At 38.2% G+C, this 22,717-nt stretch overlaps 1 protein-coding gene across 4 annotated transcripts in view; it reads right to left on the reverse strand.

Moving 5' to 3' along the window:
- Positions 1-22,717, reverse strand: part of brd4 (bromodomain containing 4) — a 71,058-nt gene that overhangs the window by 16,472 nt on the left and 31,869 nt on the right. For 2 of the 4 annotated variants that reach the window (XM_065247132.2, XM_065247047.2), the window contains exon 1: positions 21,692-22,332. The exons of the other annotated variants lie outside the window; for them this stretch is intronic. In XM_065247132.2, coding sequence (XP_065103204.2) covers positions 21,692-21,792 — 101 coding nt within the window. In that variant the 5' untranslated portion in view covers positions 21,793-22,332. Of the gene's footprint in view, positions 1-21,691; positions 22,333-22,717 lie in introns of those variants that run through there. 4 annotated transcript variants of the gene reach the window in all.

A 22,717-nucleotide genomic window follows, 5' to 3' on the forward strand; every position in this document is an offset into this window, starting at 1 on the left:
CGATTAATCCATAGTAATAAATTATATAATTTTAACAGAAACCTCTAACAGGAAAAGCTGCGTGAAGAAGTGAAACTAAGGGGTTAATAAACACAAACTGATGCACTCTACATAATATTAAGCCTTATATACAACATAAATGTATTATACAAGATGCATATATCTGCAAAAAATGCAAGACTAGTCAAGTACTGGAGAGAAAGTTTAACTCCTGTTTTGGATGTGCACAATAACGGCGCTTTGAAACACGTCCAGCCAAAGCACAAGCTTCGTAACTTTAAGCAGCTTTTGCTATCATTTTAGCGATTAGCTGTGTGGTGTCATCCTCTCACCTGTTCTCAGTCAAGATATGCTCGTATTGCTCTCTGGTATCTCTTGACATTTGATGTTTAAAAATAAGGGAATTTGTAAACGGCGCTGTATATTTTGCACCTGACTGACTTTATTTCTGTCCAACCAAAGTGAATCCCAAAATCACGGCATCCTTTTAAACCAGTGTCTCAGTTGTGTTCGGCTTCACAGCATTACGTGGATCGGCGGGTTGAGCGGATTTTATTAATCTTGCATGGTAACGTTACTTATGTGATGTCATACGCCGATTTGCGTAGCTCAACACAATGCCAAACACGCACCCAGTTTTTGCTACCACAGGTGCTTGTAATGCTACCCAGAAATCCAAATGCCGCCATAACCACACACACAAAAAAATCCACATGATCATCGTTTTCGTGATAGATCACCGATGTCACGTTCGAGTACTCGTGCCCATCCCTAATACCATAGATGTTGTATTTGTTATATTACTTGCAGTAATAAGGTATATTATTGTTTTAATAGAGAATAAAATAAATAAGCACAACAAACATTTCTTCACACAAAAGAGAAATCCAAATCTTCACGTTACACATGAGCAACAGGTTGTATAAATGCTTGCATTACTTAAAAATGAGCACTATGATGAGAGAAGTAAACAAAAAGAATGGTTCATGAGATCGGCACATTTTTTGAGTCATTTAATGCCGTTGTCGGCCGATACCGATCTGCGGCCAATCGATCGGAGCATCTATTTTTATCAGAATGTACCATGACCTTTTACGTTACTCACAAAATGCTCTACCACTGGTTGTTTAAGCTGATGAACGATAAAACACTGACTGCCAATCAATAATTCATAGTTATCTTTATAAGCTCTTGTTGTGACCGGGCCTTAATACTGCAATTTTAAACCGACTAAACAACAAAAATATCAAACTTCTCTGTGAACTGGCCATCTTTGTCTTGGAAGGAAGCATGAGTGTTATGACATCTGATAAAGCGTGTAGACATACTGCAGCATAAAGCCACATAAATACTGTAGTGACTCATTTGGCAAAGTCTCTGATTACTGTCAAGTTTTTTATAAAACATAAGGAAGAACAGTGAGGCCAGGCTTACTTAAGAAAAGAAAAGATATCCAAGTGTTCCTCTCTGCAGCTAAATTAGTGTCATTAAGCTCTGCAGGCTGTTAAATGTACACACGCCATGTCTATCATAAAAACAACACATTTATAAATGCTGCAGTCAAAAGTTTTTTTGCGGTGACAGGTCCATATCATAGCCAAGGCTAACCTTAATTTTATTTTGAAATTATGCCATTTCTTTAATAATACGGAATTTGTAAGATCATTCTTCCTTACAGTGCTGGATTAAAATCAAAGAAAAGCTTTACAAAGTATGTATACAGAATATCCTGCTCCGGTTTCACGAATAAGGCCTGTGACTGAAATTTAAGCAAGACAAACAATCGATTGATCTACAGTACGGCAGGAAAGTGAGTACTCCTGGTCACATGGTAAACTCTGTATGCATTGTCAATGTCACGTGCTTAATTCCCAGGCAGCACACAAACTGATATAAAAATTAATCGCTGGAATGAATCAATTTAACTTGGGATAAAATGATCTATCAAATGAATAAACTCGTGATGCACAATTTTAGTTGCACAAATTTCGAATGTTTGTCGAATTTGAAATAAATGCATATTCGAACAAAAACGGTGCATTCGAATTTTACATGTGCCAGCAACATAATGATGACACAGCTGATGCAGATTGTTATTCATAGCGTATGCGGCTCAGCCAACTACGTGGAGCATGCCTGGATTACGGTATTTATTTGAAAAAATGCAGAAAAAGACAGCGTGCATTCCGAGTCGGAGAGGATCTTACACAAATACATTTTAAAAAGTGCCGTGTGGCGCTGCTTTGGTTTTTGGAGCATCAACGGGAATTGAACCGCAATGTGAAACTGAGATGACAAAATTAGCGTCATCTGCCTCTAAATGCAGTTTTAAAGTTTAAAATAATTTTAATATCTAACTGATTGACACAAATACAAAGCGCCACAATACAGCTGATTGCTTACCAACATTAAAACCGCTTTAAATAATAACAATACAGGTTTTATCTTTGTTTATCTACAGAGTCCGCACCACCGTGGATGAGAGAGTTAACTGACTGAACTCTTGACTTTCACATTTCCTGGGCATTTAGATATGCAAGTTTATCATCAACAATATCTGCGTGAAACATTATAAACATGATTATCATCTGCAGACTTGACTTTTTCAGCACATCTATACGTTATTACGGAGAGTCTGCTTTGTTAACGGCTTTTCGTTCGCTCCGTGTAAGCTAAATGTTTTCGTTCTGTACTTTTTTACTCATATATATTTCTACATATTTTAGACTAAGGAACACACAGGATATAATTTAAATTGTTGTGGATAGTATTTAAGCTTTTAATGAAATGATGATAAAATCTAGGCGACTACAAATAATCTCGCAAACTTAAAGGAATATTCCATTTCCTTAAAAGAAAAAATCCAGATAATTTACTCACCACCATGTCATCCAAAATGTTGATGTCTTTCTTTGTTCAGTCCAGAAGAAATTATGTTTTTTGAGGAAAACATTGCAGGATTTTTCTCATTTTAATGAACTTTAATAGAGCCCAACATTTAATACTTAACTCAACACTTAACAGTTTTTTTCATTGGAGTTTCAAAGGACTATAAACAACCCCAAACGAGGCATAAGGGTCTTATCTAGCAAAACGATTGTCATTTTTGACAAGAAAAATAAAAAATATGTACTTTTAAACCACAACTTTTCGTGTAGGTCTGGTCCAGCGCGACCTAACGTAAATGCGTAGTGATGTAGGGAGGTCACGTGTTACATATATAAAACGCACATTTGCGGACCATTGTAAACAATAAACTGACACAAAGACATTAATTAGTATCAGTTGACATACAACAACGTAGGAACGGTCCTCTTTCAAGACGCTTGTAAACACTGGGGCGGAGTTTCGTGTTCGTCCTCTGTGACCTCTTGACGTCATGACGTATTGCGTGGGGTCAGCTGGCGCATCACGACCGGATCTACATGACGAGAAGTTGTGGTTTAAAAGTATATATTTGTTATTTTTGACATTCGTTTCGCTAGATAAGACCCTTATGCCTCATTTGGGATCGTTTATAGTCCTTTGAAACTCTGTTGAAAAAAAACTGTTAAGTGTTGAGTTAAGTATTAAATGTTGGGCTCTATTAAAGTCCATTAAAATGAGAAAAATCCTGCAATGTTTTCCTCAAAAAACATAATTTCTTCTCGACTGAACAAAGAAAGACATCAACATTTTGGATGACATGGTGGTGAGTAAATTATCTGGATTTTTCTTTTAAGAAAATGGTCTAATCCTTTAATTTAGCCTAAATAATAATTCATTCGTTTTCATACATTATAAATACACGTTAATTTATCTACTAATATATTATTGAAATGCCCAAAATAAGAATTGCTTTCTGTATTGCAATCGTTTTGTACATTTACAGGTGCATAAATACTGGAATTTATTTAAATAAAACTCGTTTAACAAAAAAATATGCGGCGCTTGATTTGTTTATATTATTGAGCTGTTGTGCTGCGCCGTCTTGTGGGCTTATGAGTATTTTTTCCAACATTAAGTAGGTCTTTATAATTCGAATTTTATCATTTTTTTATATTTTTTTATTTTTCAGTCATTTGACAGCCCTGTTAATGGACGATGATGGCTTATGCATTATATATCGTCATTGGCCAGATATGGAAAATCACAGCGATATAATTTGCCGATATATAAAGACATGTTGGTTATGCACGTCAGCTCACACGTTTGTTTTTCTCGTGTAGTGGAAGTGTTTTATATCATTATTTTTATCTTCAGCAGCGTCTGCTGCACCGGGATCCTCTTTTCATATTGTGCTTAAACTTTCAAATACACACAAGGTTATGTCAAAAACACAAAAAGTTATTTTAGGTCACACTATTAATGTTTTAAGCAAATGTCTGTGATTTTAATGGAAATATATACAAAGATTGTGCAATGTTTTCTTTTCATTTGAATATTCTTTAAAAAATCTCAAACTCTAAAAAGAAACAAGTTACAGTTTTTGCTGGCTTATATCAGCATCAGCTAAAACGAGTTAAAAATCATCAGCATACTGGCAAAACTTCAATATCGTGAATCTTTGGAATAAACAGTAAACTTTACTCGAAAGCCTATAAAAGCTTTATAATAAAGAAGCTTTTGCACAAAGATGCTGGCGCACACAAATAGCTTAAGGGTATTTGAAAAGAAACATGTTGCAAAAAAAGCACAATTGCATTTAACTTCACAAACTCTTTCACATCAAAGCAACTTACAAATTCTGTGTTGCTCAATACGACTCTCGGTTTTCAAGTAAATTGACTATTTTCAGGTCTACAATAGTGAACATAAATCTCTCAGAGAACGCTACTCAGCATTTTGATGCAATCCACTTCAGTGCCTCAAATCAGAAACTGCTTTACAAGCTAATGATCCAATCTGCAGTGAATCCTGGGAATGATTTATGACCGTCTGTGTAAAAGAAAGTGTTCATTGTGAAAGCGCCAACGCTTAAGGACAAATATTTCTTTTGCTTCTGGCACAGCCTACAGATCATGCGATGAGGGTCTGGGCCGATGGCATCCTTCTTGCTGTAGATCTCTGGAGACCTCAGGACGCTGCAGTTGAGTTCCTGAAGAGAAGCTTAACTGTAATGGACACAATGCACCATGCAAACAAAGATCACAAGACTAATCTTCAGCCCAAGGCCACAAATACACACAAAAAAGCGCAAACCTAAAAATACCCTGAGAGCCGTGGAGGGAATCAACAAAAATTTTACCATGATTAAATGTGGCTGTAAACACAAAACAGTTGTCTGTCTCTGACTAACTAACCAAATTCTTGATGACTCACTCTCAGTGACGAGAGAAGCGGTGGGTAGATCACATGACCGCTAGCTGTATTACCATGATCTCAGACAACACGCAGACAGACAGAACTTACAATCGGCCTGGATGACTACTAGGGAAAGAATGCCAAACTTTGTATTACCAGTAAATGCTTGCTCATAAGCTGCTCCATGGAAAAATGTAGGGCCTCCCTAAATATCAACCTGGAACTGTGCTAGAATAACACAAGATAAACAAAGTTGACCTATTTACAGTTTCAGTGAATGCTTAGGGTTTAATCAGCAATCTTGTGACATGCTATCAATAATTTTGACTTTTTCCTTCGGTTTATAAAAATGAACACTTAGGTCGCAGCCTCAAAAGTCTACGAAGCAAAATTAAATGAGAAAGTCTCCTTTCCTGTTGTTCCCACCTGCCGTGCCTGTCAGTGGGACACCACAGAGACGTTTCTGACTTCATTGAGGAGCTCAGATGCAAAAGCCTCTAAATGTCACCTCTGTTAAAAATGAGAATGATATTAAAGGCGCTCTAAGCGAATAATGTGCGACGTCACTTCCTGTTGATGTTTGAACTGTTTTCAAACAGACAGAGCGTAGCTAACTCCTCCCCCTCCCCCTCCCTTCCGTGCTTTCATGAACGCGCCCAACCCCCACCCCCAAATCCTTCTTGCCGTTTATTGGCTGGAATACTTTGTTTTGTTTTGTGCTGGCTAGGTTTGGCCATTTGTTGATATTGCCGTTTGTGAAGCCTGGGCTGTCTACAGAGATAGCGTTTTTTTACAGTTTGATCAGCGGACAGGCAGCAAGCAGATAGTGAGGAGATGTTTCCGGTATGTAACAAAAAATGTTTTATGGTCTAAAACGCTTCAATTCGCTTAGAGCACCTTTAACCGAATGCTCTCGGCACCTTTTATATGTTCATTAAATACTTTTGCTTCCAGTACGCTTAATCCCGGCCTCATGCCACTCAGAAACACAGGTTTGTTGGAAGAATCCATTAAAGTGTGGGGGGTTCAATGGTTTTTTATGCACTCTGTCTTATTGTTTTTTTCATGCTAAACAAATGCCAAGTGTCAAAAAAGCAGTTGGACGTGTTACAGAGTATTTCTGTGCCAAATGCATTTCACCAAGGTTCGTCCAAGTTATGGAAAGTTTTTTTCGATCACAGGTCCAGCTGACATTTCAGGGGTACGCTATACGTGTTCTTTCTATGGGCACTTCCCCTAAAAAACCACGGCCACGCGTAAATTGGCGGGAGAGCAAGAGCCGAGGAAGCTTACAGGCATCACTTCACGTGACAGCTTTGTTTTATATTAAGACTCGACAATGGCACAAAAGAAGAAGTGTGTTTTTGGATGTAAGGAGAAGAAACCCAGCATTATGGAAATAATGGATATAGTTTGTTTATATGGGGTAGCAGCAGAGTTTTGCGTTTGTTAATGCTGGATTTCACTGAAAAGTCCCAACTGGGTCATGAGTTGCATGCGGTAAGTAAAACTTAAAGTGCACATTATAAAAAAACGACATGAACATGTAGTGAATCATAAGTTATCTAGTCACATTTTATAAAGTGTTGACTTTAGCTCCTCCCGCAGCTCGTAACTCCTCCTGAATGTTTTCGTACGTTATCATATGGAATCAGTAAAGCTGATCTGTCTTTTATAAATCTGATAAAACTAAACTCTTTGGAGATATGAAAGATGTAATACTACTCTATAGGGACTCCAGATTAACATCATATATGCAGGAACGGCTTGTGTTAAGGACGCTTTGAGAGTCTAATAAAAAAGCTCATTTACAAGAGAACATGTCGCAAGTGTACGCGCACAGTCAAACTCACAGCATTGCGAGTTGATTTGACGTTCAACGCATGCAAGACCTCTTGTGCCCTACATACTTCTGTACACCAATGCACAATCTACAAGTACAATGTACACATGGTTTTAAAAATCCGACTTCTGATCACAAAAATTTTACTTCGCACACGTGCAAAAAAATTAACTACACTTCATAGGTTTTATTTTTAGCCGTTACTTACAGGTGCGCAATAAATCTCGGGATAGCTTTGACAGTGAAGAAACCATGAATTTCATTCTTCATGGCTCAAGAAAAAGACAAAATTTTTATGAAGCCTTCGAATTGGGATGGCCTTCCTAGCATTTGGTCACACTGCTGTGAGTCAATCGGTCTAGGAACGCAGCCTTCGGAGGACATTTCTTTAGAGAATTGGGACACAGCTATGATGCCCAAAAGTTTTTTCGGCTAAAATGTGCAGGTTCCCTGGCTCAACATGCTTTTAGATTGGATGTTACTTAAATGGACACAATTTGCCAGCCATCATGTTAAGCCCAATTTATAGTCGGGCGTAAGTTCTACGTCGTAGCTACGGCGTAGGCTATCCGTAGTCTGTGCGTAGCTCTGCGTAGCCTGACGTTCACCTCGCTAAATTTTCAACATCGCGTCAGTTCTACGCAGACCGCAAGCGCTGTGATTGGTCCACCAGAACCACTCCCGTCAGGTAAAAAAACTGCGTCATAGGTATTTCCGTTTGCGACGGTGAAAAAAAAAAGAATGGCCAAGTTGAGGAGTGATTTAACTCAAACTGCAAAAAAAGTAGCTGTTTCTTCGTTTGTGGGTTAACTTGCCAAGCTTCTTCTTTGATGGCCGTGCTGCTACTGCGGTTACACGCGTGGATACTGCCTACTGGCGGTCTGCGCGCGTTTGCACATCGACGCGGACGACGACCCAAAGTATAAATGAAAACCAACGCAGATCCTACACCGTCACGACTACGCGATAGGACCTACGCACAACTATAACGAGCCCTTTAGTCTCGTACTTGATGGTTATACTTTTAAAACTGCATTTTAACACCCAGTACAATTACCTTTTCTCTTCTGAGTGCTTACCCTAGTAGTAACACAACTCTGTGTGTACAGAACAACGACAACTGCATTTTACAGTCAAATTGACTTAAATTTATCTAAGGGCCTTTCCATTACAGAGCACACTGGTTAAAATCAGCAGCTTGGTGCTCTGTTTTTAGCAACTGTTTAATAACGGCCAGATTCAATGCATATCCATTTGATATATATTCCCTGCTAAAACCAATGTTAAGTCTAACCCACCCACAACTCGTTAACATAATTTGCCATCCTTACTATGGTTGTACATCAACCCTTACAAGTTGAGGAGTGACTCCTGTATGCTGTACACAAAAATTAACCAAATTGTTAAGGATTCACTTCTGCTTTTAGATGAAGCTGCCACTCCCAAACCCTTGCGGCATGTACGCAGCCCGTGTTATCTTTTGAGGTAATGGACATCAAGCCACAGGCTTCGTCTGCAGCCCAAAAGGTTTCTTATATTTGCCTTTTAACAAACCATCACATCTTGAAGTTGGGGCATGAAGATTGTAAACAAACACCAATATGAGACAGAAAACATGCCAACTGTCTCGTACAACAAATGTAAACAAAACTGTTGTGACTGCACTGCATGTTATCACAAAGAGAGGATGTACAGGCATCAGACATACAGGAAGAGATTGCACTTAAGGTGACAGACTCATGCTGGAAAGCGCTACATGGGGTCATGTAGTTTACTCCAACTGGTTAAGTACGCACACAGATGGCCAATAACCGCCAAATCTGTGTGGTAAACAGTGAATTAATTCAGTGGGCTTATAAAGATCAACAGCCAAGTAATTCATTCAAACACAGTGGGATTTTTACTCATAACAAACCAACCGCTTCATTAAGAACTGAACAGTTGCTATCCAGCTGTTTAGGAAAGATTTTAGTACAGGGGTACTACTCGGGGGTTTCAGTTTTTAATATAAGCCACTGTTTTATACAGTGGTACATATGGTGCTCCAGGTTTTCTAGACATCTCTGTGCATCCAATTATGAGATCAGGAGCATCAAAGTTTGATTTCAATTGATTTCGCTTTAATTTCAATCTTATTCAGTCAATATTAAAGATATCAAGGTTATATTTTTACATTATGTAGGATGATTTTATTTAAAAAACAGTAGCTTGGTTTTCACATACTTGGTGACTTTATATTTCTATTGTCTGAATATGATTGCAGCATACATTTAAACATCTTTAATACTCCGGCATAGACCACGTAAAGCGAAGACTGCAAAAACATTTTTCTTCCTAAAGATAGAGCATCTACATGCAAGATTTTGGGAAAGAGAGTTTAAAAGCAGTCTACCCTGACATTGAATTCAGTGTGACAATGCATCTATACTTTTTCTAGATATAGATAATTTTAATAGCAAAATATAATCAAAGTATTCGAGTTGCAAAATGTTTAAGGGTGACAAACAATGTTTGTTAGATGCAGCTTTTATTCAGACTACTTAAAAAAATAAAGGATCAGTCAATGGAAGGCTGTGGGTCAAAACTACAGACAAAATCTGCTAAAATATCTACTGGAAAGTCATGTTAAAGACTTCAACATTAATATCCATATCCAAATGTCCATTAGCTTGATGCTGGGGAAAAGGCTATTTTGTCGACTGGAACTTTTCGACTATGGTAATGCTTTGATTTGATTGATGGTGATACCTGGCATGGAAAGTTTGAGGACCACTAACACAAAACAAAGACTGACTCTGGAATTTCCATTTTATTTTAAAGTTAAACACTTCCTGTGGGGGTGAAGTCACTTGATTAGTGTTACTAGAATTCATTTAAATGACATACTTCTTTTATAGTCAAGTAAACATTTAGATGACATCATTACGTGACAGGCTGGGAAAGCTGTACTACGTGCCAGAAATGTGTTTGTTTACCATTTGAAAGAGTACATTTAAATACCAATGTCATGTCACAAACCAATTTATTTGTAGGGGGTGTGTTCCAATAACAACTAAAGCCCGGTGCACACTGAGATTTCAGCTAGGATTTCGCTGTCTGGGACAAATTTTGAAATCCTAAACGATTTCTGGAATCCCAGGCAAAAATCTGCCTTCTTTGATTGCTAGTTTGACATGTTCACAGACAGCCGATTAATGACCGTTGCGATCAAAATTTTGAGATACAATCCTGCTGTGGGACATCTCCCTACGACAACCGGCAGATACATAACCAATAGAAGCACAGAACCCGATGACACAGTTAGTGCGGCGACAATAACAAATCAACGCAGATAAATGTAAAAAAAAAATAGGTAGACTGTACAGCAGGAGGAGAAACTTGTGGAGTTATGGAAACAATAAAGAATTGTACAACATATCATTGCCACTGTACCATGATAGGATAAAAATGAAGCAGCCTGGAGAGAAATCGCGCTGGAAATTCAAATGCCAGGTACTCTTCTCCTTCGTTTTTTCTTCTTTTTGTGCTCGAGACAAGTCATGATTAAAATTAACAGTAGATGTTATTTCGGTTTGGTAGCCTTCACTTCAGCGTGTGTTTTCCCAGCCGTCGTCAATCGATGATGTAAAACTGCGGATGTGTTTGTTTGCGTGCGTCCGATTTTTAAAAGTCTTTAAACTCGTACAGTCTGACATTGATGGAAACTGAGATCATATAGTGTGACATGGACTCTTAAAAGAAAAATCCAGATAATTTACTCACCACCATGTCATCCAAAATGTTGATGTCTTTCTTTGATCAGTCGAGAAGAAATTATGTTTTTTGAGGAAAACATTGCAGAATTTTTCTCATTTTAATGGACTTTAATGGACACCACCACTTAACACTTAACTCAACACTTAACAGTTTTTTTCAACGGAGTTTCAAAGGACTCTAAACGATCCCAAACGAGGCATAAGGGTCTTATCTAGCGAAACGATTGTCATTTTTGACAATAAAAATAACAAATATACACTTTTAAAGCACAACTTCTCGTTTAGATCCGGTCGTCATGAGCTAGCGTGACCCGACGCAATACGTCATCACGTCAAGAGGTCACAGAGGACAAACGCGAAACTCCGCCCCAGTGTTTACAAATGTTGTGAAAGAGGACCGTTCCTACGTTGTTGTATGTCAACTGATACTAATTAATGTCTTTGTGTCAGTTTATTGTTTACAATGGTCCGCAAATGTGCGTTTTATATATATAACACGTGACCTCCCTACGTCACTACGCATTTACGTTAGGTCGCGCTGGACCGGACCTAAACGAAAAGTTGTGCTTTAAAAGTGTATATTTGTTATTTTTCTTGTCAAAAATGACAATCGTTTTGCTAGATAAGACCCTTATGTCTCGTTTGGGATCGTTTAGAGTCCTTTGAAACTCCGTTGAAAAAAACTGTTAAGTGTTGAGTTAAGTATTAAATGTTGGGCTCTATTAGAGTCCATTAAAATGAGAAAAATCCTGCAATGTTTTCCTCAAAAAACATAATTTCATCTCGACTGAACTAAGAAAGACATCAACATTTTGGATGACATTGTGGTGAGTAAATTATCTGGATTTTTCTTTTAAGAAAATGGAATATTCCTTTAATTACGATCTTAATCGCACAGTGTGGCAAGCAACAATCCTAAAAGACTATTTAAAATCGCACAGTGTATACCTTTGAAACGTTTTGAGCTTGTCCACTTTCGACTACATTCAGGAGGTATTCGAAACCCCTTTCAGTTGGATTGCTTTTGTAGTGTAAACGCACATGTGGTTGAATGTGTTCGAACAGCCACACGCGACCGCCTTCTCTCCGCCAATTAATCTAATCTGAGGTACTAAACACAATGTTTTACGTCTTTTCTGACTTCTGGCACGAACACACTGTGCAGCGTTATTTTTAGCCTTTCATTGATAAAACTAAAGCGGCTGATCTCCGCAATTTAATTTTGAAAGTGTGCAAAAGTTGTGCGATCTTATTTCATCAATTGCGCTGAAAATTCAGAGAAAGCTCTAACATATACACGTACAAAACATTGTGTAGCATGCTTACTTACTACACAAGCAGTGGACTCTGACATAATATTAGTTCGTATCCATATTAACTCGTCATTACTCACACTCATGTTTAAATGACAGCTGAGAGACACGCCCACCGTCTCGACAGACCACCCCCTTACAGTATTCAGGACAGAAGCGGTCGAAAGTGGACAAAAGAGACGGATTTAAATACCAGGTGTAAACGAGAAAGACATTCACGTTTACACCTGGTATTTAAGGGTGTTTTCATACCTAGTTCATTTGAGCCTTCCAAACGCTCTCAGAGCAGACCCCCCTAAAAGTACCCAGAAGCGAACCGAACTCGGACCACATCCTGGAGTACGGTTTGCTTTTGGGTTCTTTTGTTGTTCGATTTCTTTTTAATGTGTGAAATCAATGAGGTCCCGGTCCACTTTGCGTGTGGTTTTGACACTGTTTCAAAATAAACTGCTCCACAGAAAGCTGGGGTCTGAGTTTTTATGAAGTTGCGATGTGTACAAGAAAGGGTCTGAGATCACTTCAGTTCCGAAGAGGACCAAAAAAAAGAACTGGGTCCTCTTTTGAGTCCACTATATTGTGAACACCAAAAGGACTGTGGTCACATTTGCCTAGTTCCTTTTCTTGTTCACATTAGATGAACTGGATTTGGTTCTTTTAAAATGAACTATATGGTGAAAACACCCTAAAACTGTCTCTTTTGTTCAATTTCGACCACTTCTGTCCTGAATACTTTAAGGGGTGGTCTGTGGAGGCTGTGGTCGAGTCCTTCTGCTTTCATTTAAACGCAAGTGGGAGAAATGACAGGTTTATTTATTTAGCCATTTTTGGTTTTATTTGACAGTGAGTAGGAGAGGACAGGAAAGCACAGGGAGGAGAGAGGGGTATGGGATCGGCAAATGACCACGAGCCGGGAATTGAACTTGGGTTGACGAAGGTGCAAAAGCACCACATGTCGGAGCACTGCCCAATACACCATCAGCTTCGACAGAAATGACAGGTTTAAATGGACACAAACTAATATTATGTCACAGTTTGCGGCTTCTATTGTAGGTAGGGATGCACCGATACCACTTTTTTGGAGTACGAGTACTTGCATTTCAGTACTTGCCGATACCGATACGGTGTACTTAATAAAAAACATGATTTAAATTTACAGGTAACAGCTTTAGTCATATAATTTAACAAAAAAACAAAGGACTAGTTTTCCAGTTTGTTGTAAACTCTGCCTCTTTGGACAACACAAGAGGCATTAACCCCTTACAAGCCGCTCAAACACAGACATTTCTCAGACTGTAGTATCGATTCCAGGTATCGGGGGACTTTTAACACATACGAGTACTTTAGAAAATGTGGTATCGAGGCTGATACCCGATACCAGTATCGGTGCATCCCTAATGGTAGGTAAACATGCTGAAAAGTGTTTTGTACATGAATATATTAGAGCTTTCTCTGATATTTCCGAGCAAATAATGAAATAAGATCGCACAACTTTCACAAGCTCGCAAAATGAAACTTATGTAAGACGAGGAGATCAGCCGTTTTAGTTGTATCAATAAAAGCCTAAAGAGAGTGTTGTACACTGTGTGTTCGCTCTAGAAGTCAGAAAAGATGTAAAGCATTGGGTCTCATTCAGCATGTGTTCGCACGTATTTGTTCGTGAAATATGCGTTCGAAAGCATTATTCAACAAAAACTTTCATACAAAATTTTATTAAAATGTATGCAAAAAAAACTTAAAAACAACTTAGACCACACATACGCAATAATCATAAACAAGGAAAAAATATATAAAATATATAACACAGATATATATTATAGGGTTCTTTTTCCTTGTTCATGATTATTGCGTACTTGTAATCCAAGTTGTTTTTACGTTTTTGCATACATTTTAAATTTAGTATGAACGTTTTTGTTGAATCATGCGTCCGAACGCATATTTCACGAACAAATATGTGCGTACACATACTTAGTGAATGAGACCCATTGTGCTCAGTACCTCACATTATATAAACAGGTGGAGAGAAGGAATTCTCATGTTGCTATTCGAACACATCCACATGTTTATACTACATAACCAATCCGATTGAATTTTTTCGACTACCTCTGAATGTGGTCGAAAGTGGACGAGCTCAAAACATTTTGACCACCATTTACACCCATCTTTAGCGTCGTTCACTTGTGATCCAAACAAAATGCATCTTAATACCAGATGTAAACAGCCCCTGAGGAGCAAAAGGTAAGAATGAGGTCAGCCAATGCTAAAACGCATTAAGCACAATCACAATGGTAAGGATGTAATGCATGCCAGTGATGTCATCCAGCTGAGGATTTTGGTAAGGAGGCACATTTCTAAACTACAGAAGCCATTAAAAGCGGTTACTCATCCTCAGAGTGCCTATGAGTCAGATACTGAAGTAAAATCAGGCACAGATATTCGTCTGTGCGGGAAAGCAGTAAATAGTAAAACTCTTGAGCAATCCACCAAAGATCAATCTGGAGTTATGGGTCTAAATGTGAGTAAACTGTTACACAAGTGTTGAAAGCATATGAGTGCAAATGTCAAATGATGTGAAATGCTCATGATGACTGGTATCATGAGAGGTAAGTGGGAATGAGAAGTGGCAAATCTTATAGAATAGTAACAGGAAACTTAAATGACAACAAAGAATTTTGATTTATTGGAAGGACAAATAATGATTGATAACCGGTTGAACCAGTTGAAAGGATATAATTAAATTGGAGAAGATCATGAAACCATTGCTTTAAGATATAATCATGATAATGGTATTTCACAGTACGTAAAAACAAAAAATATATTTCCATGTAAAAGTCCACTTCATCTACTGATTTTTATTTTTACTGTTGGGGGTTAATTTTTCTTTAAAAAGCATATTTCATTGCTAAAACACAATGTTATTTTGTGTATTGGGTATAATACAATGTTTTTGCGTGGTTTATGGTTAAAAACAAATTATTTTCCACATACGTACATTTTTGTAGCTCCAGATTTAACTCTCTTCCTGAAACGCACGCATTTGAAAAGCTCTGTGTCTCTGATTGGCCAGCTAATCTGTATGTCGTGATTGGTCTGAATACCTCTGACGTTAGCCAGAAATGTGACGCTCTTTACCATGTTTGAAGGATTCGCTCACAATGCAATGCTAATAGGAGTTAACTTACAGGCTGAGTCCTAGGCGGGAGGAATTATGATAATGTCAGTCTTATCTACATCATGTTGCCTACAATCCGTGTGTTTGTTGTAGTCCAAGAAAAGAGATTTACGTTGGAGAGGATAACTCGCGTCATCGCTTACTTTGGGGTTTGTACCTTTTGCATATTGTTAACATGTACTAATACACACTTACACACCAAAGGTAATCTAAAAACGTGACTCGGACTATAGGTGCTCTTTAATACCGCCATTACCAGATAAAAAGCACTTTATACAGAAACATGAAGCCACATTGTAAAAGATTGATAAATGCATAGTTAACTGACTGTATGACCGCACATCAGTTGAAACCTATTAAATAAGATAAGCTTTGGAAACTTAAAGGTAACTCCATGTTTAGACAAGAGGCACAACACTTCAAATATAAATCAACCCTATTATGAAGTAATAAGCTATAGTTTCAGCTTGGTGTAGGGGTGGGCGATAAACCGGTAGACAAAATTAACCGGTAGAAATTTGTCAACCGGTAGAGATTTTGGACTATCGTTTCTATCGAGGTTACGTGCCCACGTCACGCTCCTGTGCGTGTGGTCGCGAAAACGTAACGTTTGTACACGTATTTAAGCACTGCAGTTTTAAAACAAGTTATTTTAAGCCATTGAAACACAGACAACAGATCTGTATGCGTGCGTTCTTTCTGTGTGTCAGGAGCGGACAAGTCGCGCAACCGCTGCTCTTTCTGTCTGTGAGGAGCGCGCAAGTCGCGCGACCTCTGCTTATTAAGCTTGTGAGCATTTTTCCCGCTTTATTGGCCTTAAATACACATATGCGTCAAAATTCCCGTCTTTGCAAGCATCATCATAAACACGACCAGTAAGGTCTTAAGAGAAAGTAAACAGCTAAAAGAGAAAGCGCATGTGTAACAGTGTATTGGATCCGGACTTTGGTCTTAAAGGGGAAGTTACCTAATTTTGCTCCTGTCTGTCACTCGTGTTAATCAAACAGCATTGAGAAAAAAATCTCTCACTGCTCCTGATTAAATCACTTTTCTACCTTAAATAAAAATATATATAGGCCTATACATACATGCATAATTATTTATTATCATTCTTATTGACTGTGTATCTTCAGAGAGCTTGAGTTTTGTTTGTTTTTATCTTCTTTCTATGCTTGTATATGTTTTTTGTGAGAATTATGAACATTTCTATGGTATTAAAGATTTAAACCTTATTAAAACATAAAAAACTCTACCGTGATACATATCGTTATCATGATATAAAATGAATCCTATCGTGATAGAAGATTTTGGTCATATCGCCCACCCCTAGCTTGGTGGCAATTGGTTTTATTGCACAATAGATCTGTGTACAGCTGGATTATTACTGGTTGATAGTTCAAATTGCATACAGTATATACGATCATACATTCCCATCACTAAAGAGTGAGCATGCATGTCAAAAGGTTGTAATATAATAGTAAAGTACTGTGATTAAACCTGCCTGGAGAATTTTTATATGCAACCACTTACCCAGCTAAGCCATGTTTGTATTAGAGCTGTACAATGAATTAAATTTAACTTTAAAAATGTATAGATTTATGTATACATGTTCTTTCATCACTGCACGCTTCAACTTTAAATTGTGATTCTCTGTTCAGTTCAGGGCTCGACAGCAAGAATAATTTTCAGGCTCCTTGACCAACTGAACACACTGCATCTTCTTATTTATTTTTACAATTTACATGAATAGGTTACATCATGCATTTGCATCAGCTTGAGTCATGTGATACCACATCCAGACGTAATGAAGAGTTTTAGCCCGGAGCATATTAAGGTGAATAACTATAATATAAATTATGTTCTTAGATGCAAATTACATTTGATGCAAATTACAACTTCTTGCTGGGTGGTATTCCTATGATAATGCAATTGAAACATTTTAAATAACTTGCATAACTAAGCATTTACCTTGTTCTTAATATGACTTGCAGCAGTGTAAACAATACATGACTTAAAGGAATATTCCATTTTCCAGACAATTTACTTACCACCATGTCATCCAAAATGTTGATGTCTTTCTTTGTTCAGTCAAGAAGAAATTATGTTTTTTGAGGAAAACATTCCAGGATTTTTCTCATTTTAATGGACTTTAATAGAGCCCAACATTTAATACTTAACTCAACACTTAACAGTTTTTTTCAACGGAGTTTCAAACGAGGCATAAGGGTCTTATCTAGCAAAACGATTGTCATTTTTGACAAGAAAAATAACAAATATGTACTTTTAAACCACAACTTTTCGTCTAGGTCAAGTCCAGCGCGACCTAACGTAAATGCGTAGTGACGTAGGGAGGTCACGTGTTACATATATAAAACGCACATTTGCGTTTTAAACAATAAACTGACACAAAACATTAATTAGTATCAGTTGACATACAACAACGTAGGAACGGTCCTCTTTCAAGACGCTTGTAAACACTGGGGCGGAGTTTCGCGTTCGTCCTCTGTAACCTCTTGACGTCATGACGTATTGCGTGGGGTCAGCTGGCGCATCACGACCAGATCTACATGACGAGAAGTTGTGGTTCAAAAGTGTATATTTGCTGTTTTTATTGTCAAAAATGACAATCGTTTTGCTAGATAAGACCCTTATGCCTCGTTTGGGATCGTTTATAGTTCTTTGAAACTCCGTTGAAAAAAACTGTTAATTGTTGAGTTAAGTATTAAATGTTTGGCTCTATTAAAGTCCATTAAAATTAGAAAAATCCTGCAATGTTTTCCTCAAAAAACATAATTTCTTCTCGACTGAACAAAGAAAGACATCAACATTTTGGATGACATGGTGGTGAGTAAATTATCTGGATTTTTCTTTTAAGAAAATGGACTAATCCTTTAACGTTGTCTCATTTGGTAAACATGAGAGCTGCTGTTTTCATTTCATTTGATATCTTTAAGTTTTTATATCCAAGATGAGATGTTGGACTTCGCTTGTTTTTTACGTATACTAAGCTTACGGGCACGGTCGAATGCAAAGTATAGTTTATTTGATTCATACGCATAAATAAACATTCGTCCCAGGCGTACTGTGAAAAATTTCAATGCATCTCCTTGCCTACATACTACATAGATAATCCTGTACTCGCCAAGTATGCACGGTTACAAAAATCTGGCTGTAAATTGCATAAAACCAGGACTATACTTCAGGCTTTACAATAACCAAGTCAAATGTCAAAAAACCAATTACGTGACAAAAAAGCACTTGACAAAGTAGCCAATTCATCATTTCAGAGATGTCCAAAGTAATTGGTACCAAGCTATTACCAAATTTGTATCACAGTCAATGCTAAATTTAACAATAGCTGTTTTCCTATGGAATGGGATGAAGACAAATTCACAAAACTTACAATGAAAGACTCTTGGACTTAATTTGTTACATTAAATGAGCCTCACTGATTTCCTGAAATGCAGCAGCTGGCAAGTGCAAGCAAGACAGCTGGCCAATTTACAAATACTTACTGCAGGAATAAACTATGCTCCAGAAAAGCAACATCAACATGGCCTAACCCAATATTTAAATCATAATAGGAACATAAAAACAGATTCTTCATATGTCCTTTGTTGAACATTAAGCAATTGAGAACAACAATCTTTCGGCTGAACCTCATTCCATTACACAAGTACAACAGGTCTCTTCGTTTTCATTCAACTATATATAAAAAACCCCAAACAAACAGGTTGGTTGCCTTACTACTGAAGTACAGCCAGGACATTATCTTTAGTGAGGTCTATCCCAGAATTTAAACTTCCTGCCGCCACAATTTCTTAAAACAAACAGCCTCTGGAATAAGTCTTGACCTCTGAACCTGACGTATATCATTACGTACGGCCTTGGAATGTGTTTAAGGGAGGAAGTATCTGTGGCTACTGGGAACCTGAACACATACAAGGAAATCTGGTTGAACAGGCAAGCCAAGCCCAAACGTGACACATTAAAGGCAGGGTGCAAAAACCAATAGCAAACAAAATGGCTGCATATCTGATGAAAGTAAACAATTAATCATTCATGTTTACAGGGAGTTTCTCAAGCCAGAAAACTCTCGGGGCAGAAGCGGGACGGCAGGTCGTTTGCTTGAAAGCATATGCATAAATAATAAATGAACTGTACTGAATCAGCTGCGCAGAACAAGGGTCCCACCCTCTCTCTCCTCTTTCACACTCCTTCAGGCTTCTCAGCTGCCATCAAGAAGTAAAACCTTCCTAAGTTAACAGTTGTGTTCGCAGGTTACAAATTCCTCTCCATGCGGAGGGACCTAAGCTTTACAAACATCATCAAATCAGAGGTGCGTGAACACGTGCTGCGGCTTGTCGTTTTGTGCTAGTGCTTTGATCAGTGACCTAAAACGACTCCGAAAGGGGACATACAAACGTCTGTTAGAGAGCGGAGCCAGGAGCCCACTAGCAGCGCGGCACACGGCAAGCATGTGTGCAATGCGACCCCAAGAACTTTTCCACTGCGGCAGCTCTCCGTCTGCAACTGTTCCACATGCCGAACATGACGCAAATCCAGAGGGACATACTTCAAACCGGGACCGACACACGTTAGTCACTCTCGGATGTGGGAATGTTCCACTGGGTTTGCCTTCAGCTGTTTGTGGAGCAGGAGTTTTGTTATGCTAAGATGTCTGAATATTCAGAGGGTTGGCATTTCAATTAAAGGAGACATTTCACAAGACTTTTTTAAGATGTCAAATACATCTTTGGTGTCCCCAGAGTACATATGTAAAGTTCCAGCTCAAAATACCATACAGATCATTTACATGTTAAAATGCCACTTTGTAAGTGTGCTGTTTTTGGGTGTGTCCTTTAAAATGCAAATGGTTTGATGGGGGTTTTATCCCCTTCTGACATCACAAGGAGAGCCAAATTTCAATGACCTATTAATTCACATTCTTGCAGTGAATGATTTACCGAAACTAAGTTGCTGGGTTGATCCTTTTCACATTTTCCAGGTTGAAGCAAGCACTTGGGGACCCACTTATAGCTATTAAACGTGGAAAAAGTATTTTTGTGATATGTCCCATTTAATAAAAAACAAAAGTAGTCCCATGCAAGTCCGTATATCAAGTAAGTTGAATAAAATCTTAGTGCACATCTAAAAAACAAGAGCAAGATGACAGGAACTCTGTAATGGTTCATATTTTTGAATGATATTAGTGCTGCCTCACGATTAGTCGCAACTAATCGTTTGCAGATTAAAAGTTTTGGTTTACATAATATATGTGGGTGTACGGTGTATATTAATTATTTATAAATACAAACACACACATGCATGTATATATCTAAGAAATATTTGCATTTGTATATAAAGTTTTATATATATATATATATATATATATATATATATATATATATATATATATATATATATATATATATATATATATATATATATATATATATATATATATATATATATATATATATATATATATATATATAAATATTTATTATATAAATATATTTTTTCTTTTTATGTATTTATTTATAAGTAATTATTATACACAGTACACCCACATATATTATGTAAACAAAAACTTTTATTCTGCAAATGATTAGTCGCGACTAATCGTGATGCACTAAATGATATAGTTTAAGGTCTGTAGTGGTGCAGATAGGGAAAAACTACACAAAAGGAAAAAAGTACAGATCCTGTTGGTTTTGCTTCCCTTTTTGCCATCCACTAAAAGCATTGAGTACAAGGAAATGGTTATTAACTTCTTTCGGCACCAATTTACATCACAAAAAAATTGTGTTGTAAAGGTAAATGAAAAATAAGGTTTAGCCATAACTTGCCAGTGAATTTCATACAAACATTCACTAAAATTGACAAAATCAGTGCCGGGTGAAGCCTCTTCTTCTGCCACAACAAATACACCACCCCCCTCTTCCTCGGAATAACCCCACCCCCTCCTTCTGCTTACTCACACACCCCCTCTCTCCCACCGGGAGGCTGCCTATTCGAAGCTTTTAGCTTTCTTGCTAACAATGCCGCCCTTAAAAACACAGTTTTGAGGCAGTTTTAGGAAAACGTCTAGAAAAGGAAATGCATTATATCTGAAATACGAAAGCCATAACATAAGACTGTTAAACATTTAACAGTAAATGAAACTAAAAGCTTCATACATAAGATGTATGTGCTAGCTATCTGATTTGATCATGGTAATGTTAGTATTAAACTCAAAAAGAATGTAAACATAAGTAAACAACAGTGATATGTAGTTGTGTAATGTTTAAAAGCGCCACTTAAACAGAAAGCTTATCAGTTTTACCTTTTAACTGGGACGGAGCAATGTGCAATTTTTTCCAAAAGGGCATCCAGTGTCTGAAAATCCAGCAAATCATTGGACTTGGAATGCATTTTGTAATCCATTTAGGAGGTCCTTTCGGCACAAAAGCAAAACCAAAACAGAAAGGGAACTCGGAAAGACAAGAAAAGTTTCTCACTCGATCCCAAAACGCAGCCACTTCTCGCTCTCAAATCTCCGTACGTTTCCCAAAATCCACTGCGCCAAATACATGTTAATCCATAGTTAGTCCACCATATTCCTGAGAGAAAGAGGTTTTTAGTTCCTGAGAAGCCTCGTATCGGAGTCTTTCGTGAATGTGTGTGTGTGTGTGAGAGAGATAGAGAGGCCTGACACTGGCTGGATCTGTTAGCTCTGTGCGCCGGTCGGCTCTCTACCCCCTCCCCCCCTCGGCAGCACAACGGCCCAGTTGCCACAGGCACTTCGCCCCATTGTGTGTCCACCCAAGGCTTTGCTCACACAAACTGCCTCCAGCGGGCCCCCAGAAAGTGGGGGAGAGCAAAAACCAGCGAAGGCGTCTCAGTAAAATCCAGAATGCGCACTTTCTTTCTCTCGGTGTGTCGCGCTGAGAGCGGCGTGCTCTTACTCAACAGTGAAAATGGCTCTCTGGCGCTTCCTCATTGAGAACAGGCACTACCCACACACCCCTCCCTCGGCTCTCTCCAGCGCCTGCTCGTACTTTAACCCCTCCCTTCTCTTTCCCCATCAATAGCGTGAGCACTCTCCACCCTCCCTCGCTCTGTCTTCCGGCTTGCCTCTCTCTCTCCTTCCCTCTCTCTCTAGCTACAACATACACACACCTTTAACTCCCCACCCCCTTCCTCCATTCGTTTCGCCCTCCCCCACTCACTCTTTTCAGGCCGATCTCCTTCGTGCCTCCCCCACTACATTAAGAGCCGCCTTATCTGCTGGCTCTCCGCACACATTCACACGTCTAGACTGCGCCAACACAAAAAACACGCCACGCTCGGGCTCCTCAGCCAACCGACA

The sequence above is a fragment of the Paramisgurnus dabryanus genome, chromosome 3 (assembly GCF_030506205.2).
Source record: "Paramisgurnus dabryanus chromosome 3, PD_genome_1.1, whole genome shotgun sequence".
NCBI classification, from domain to species: domain Eukaryota; kingdom Metazoa; phylum Chordata; class Actinopteri; order Cypriniformes; family Cobitidae; genus Paramisgurnus; species Paramisgurnus dabryanus.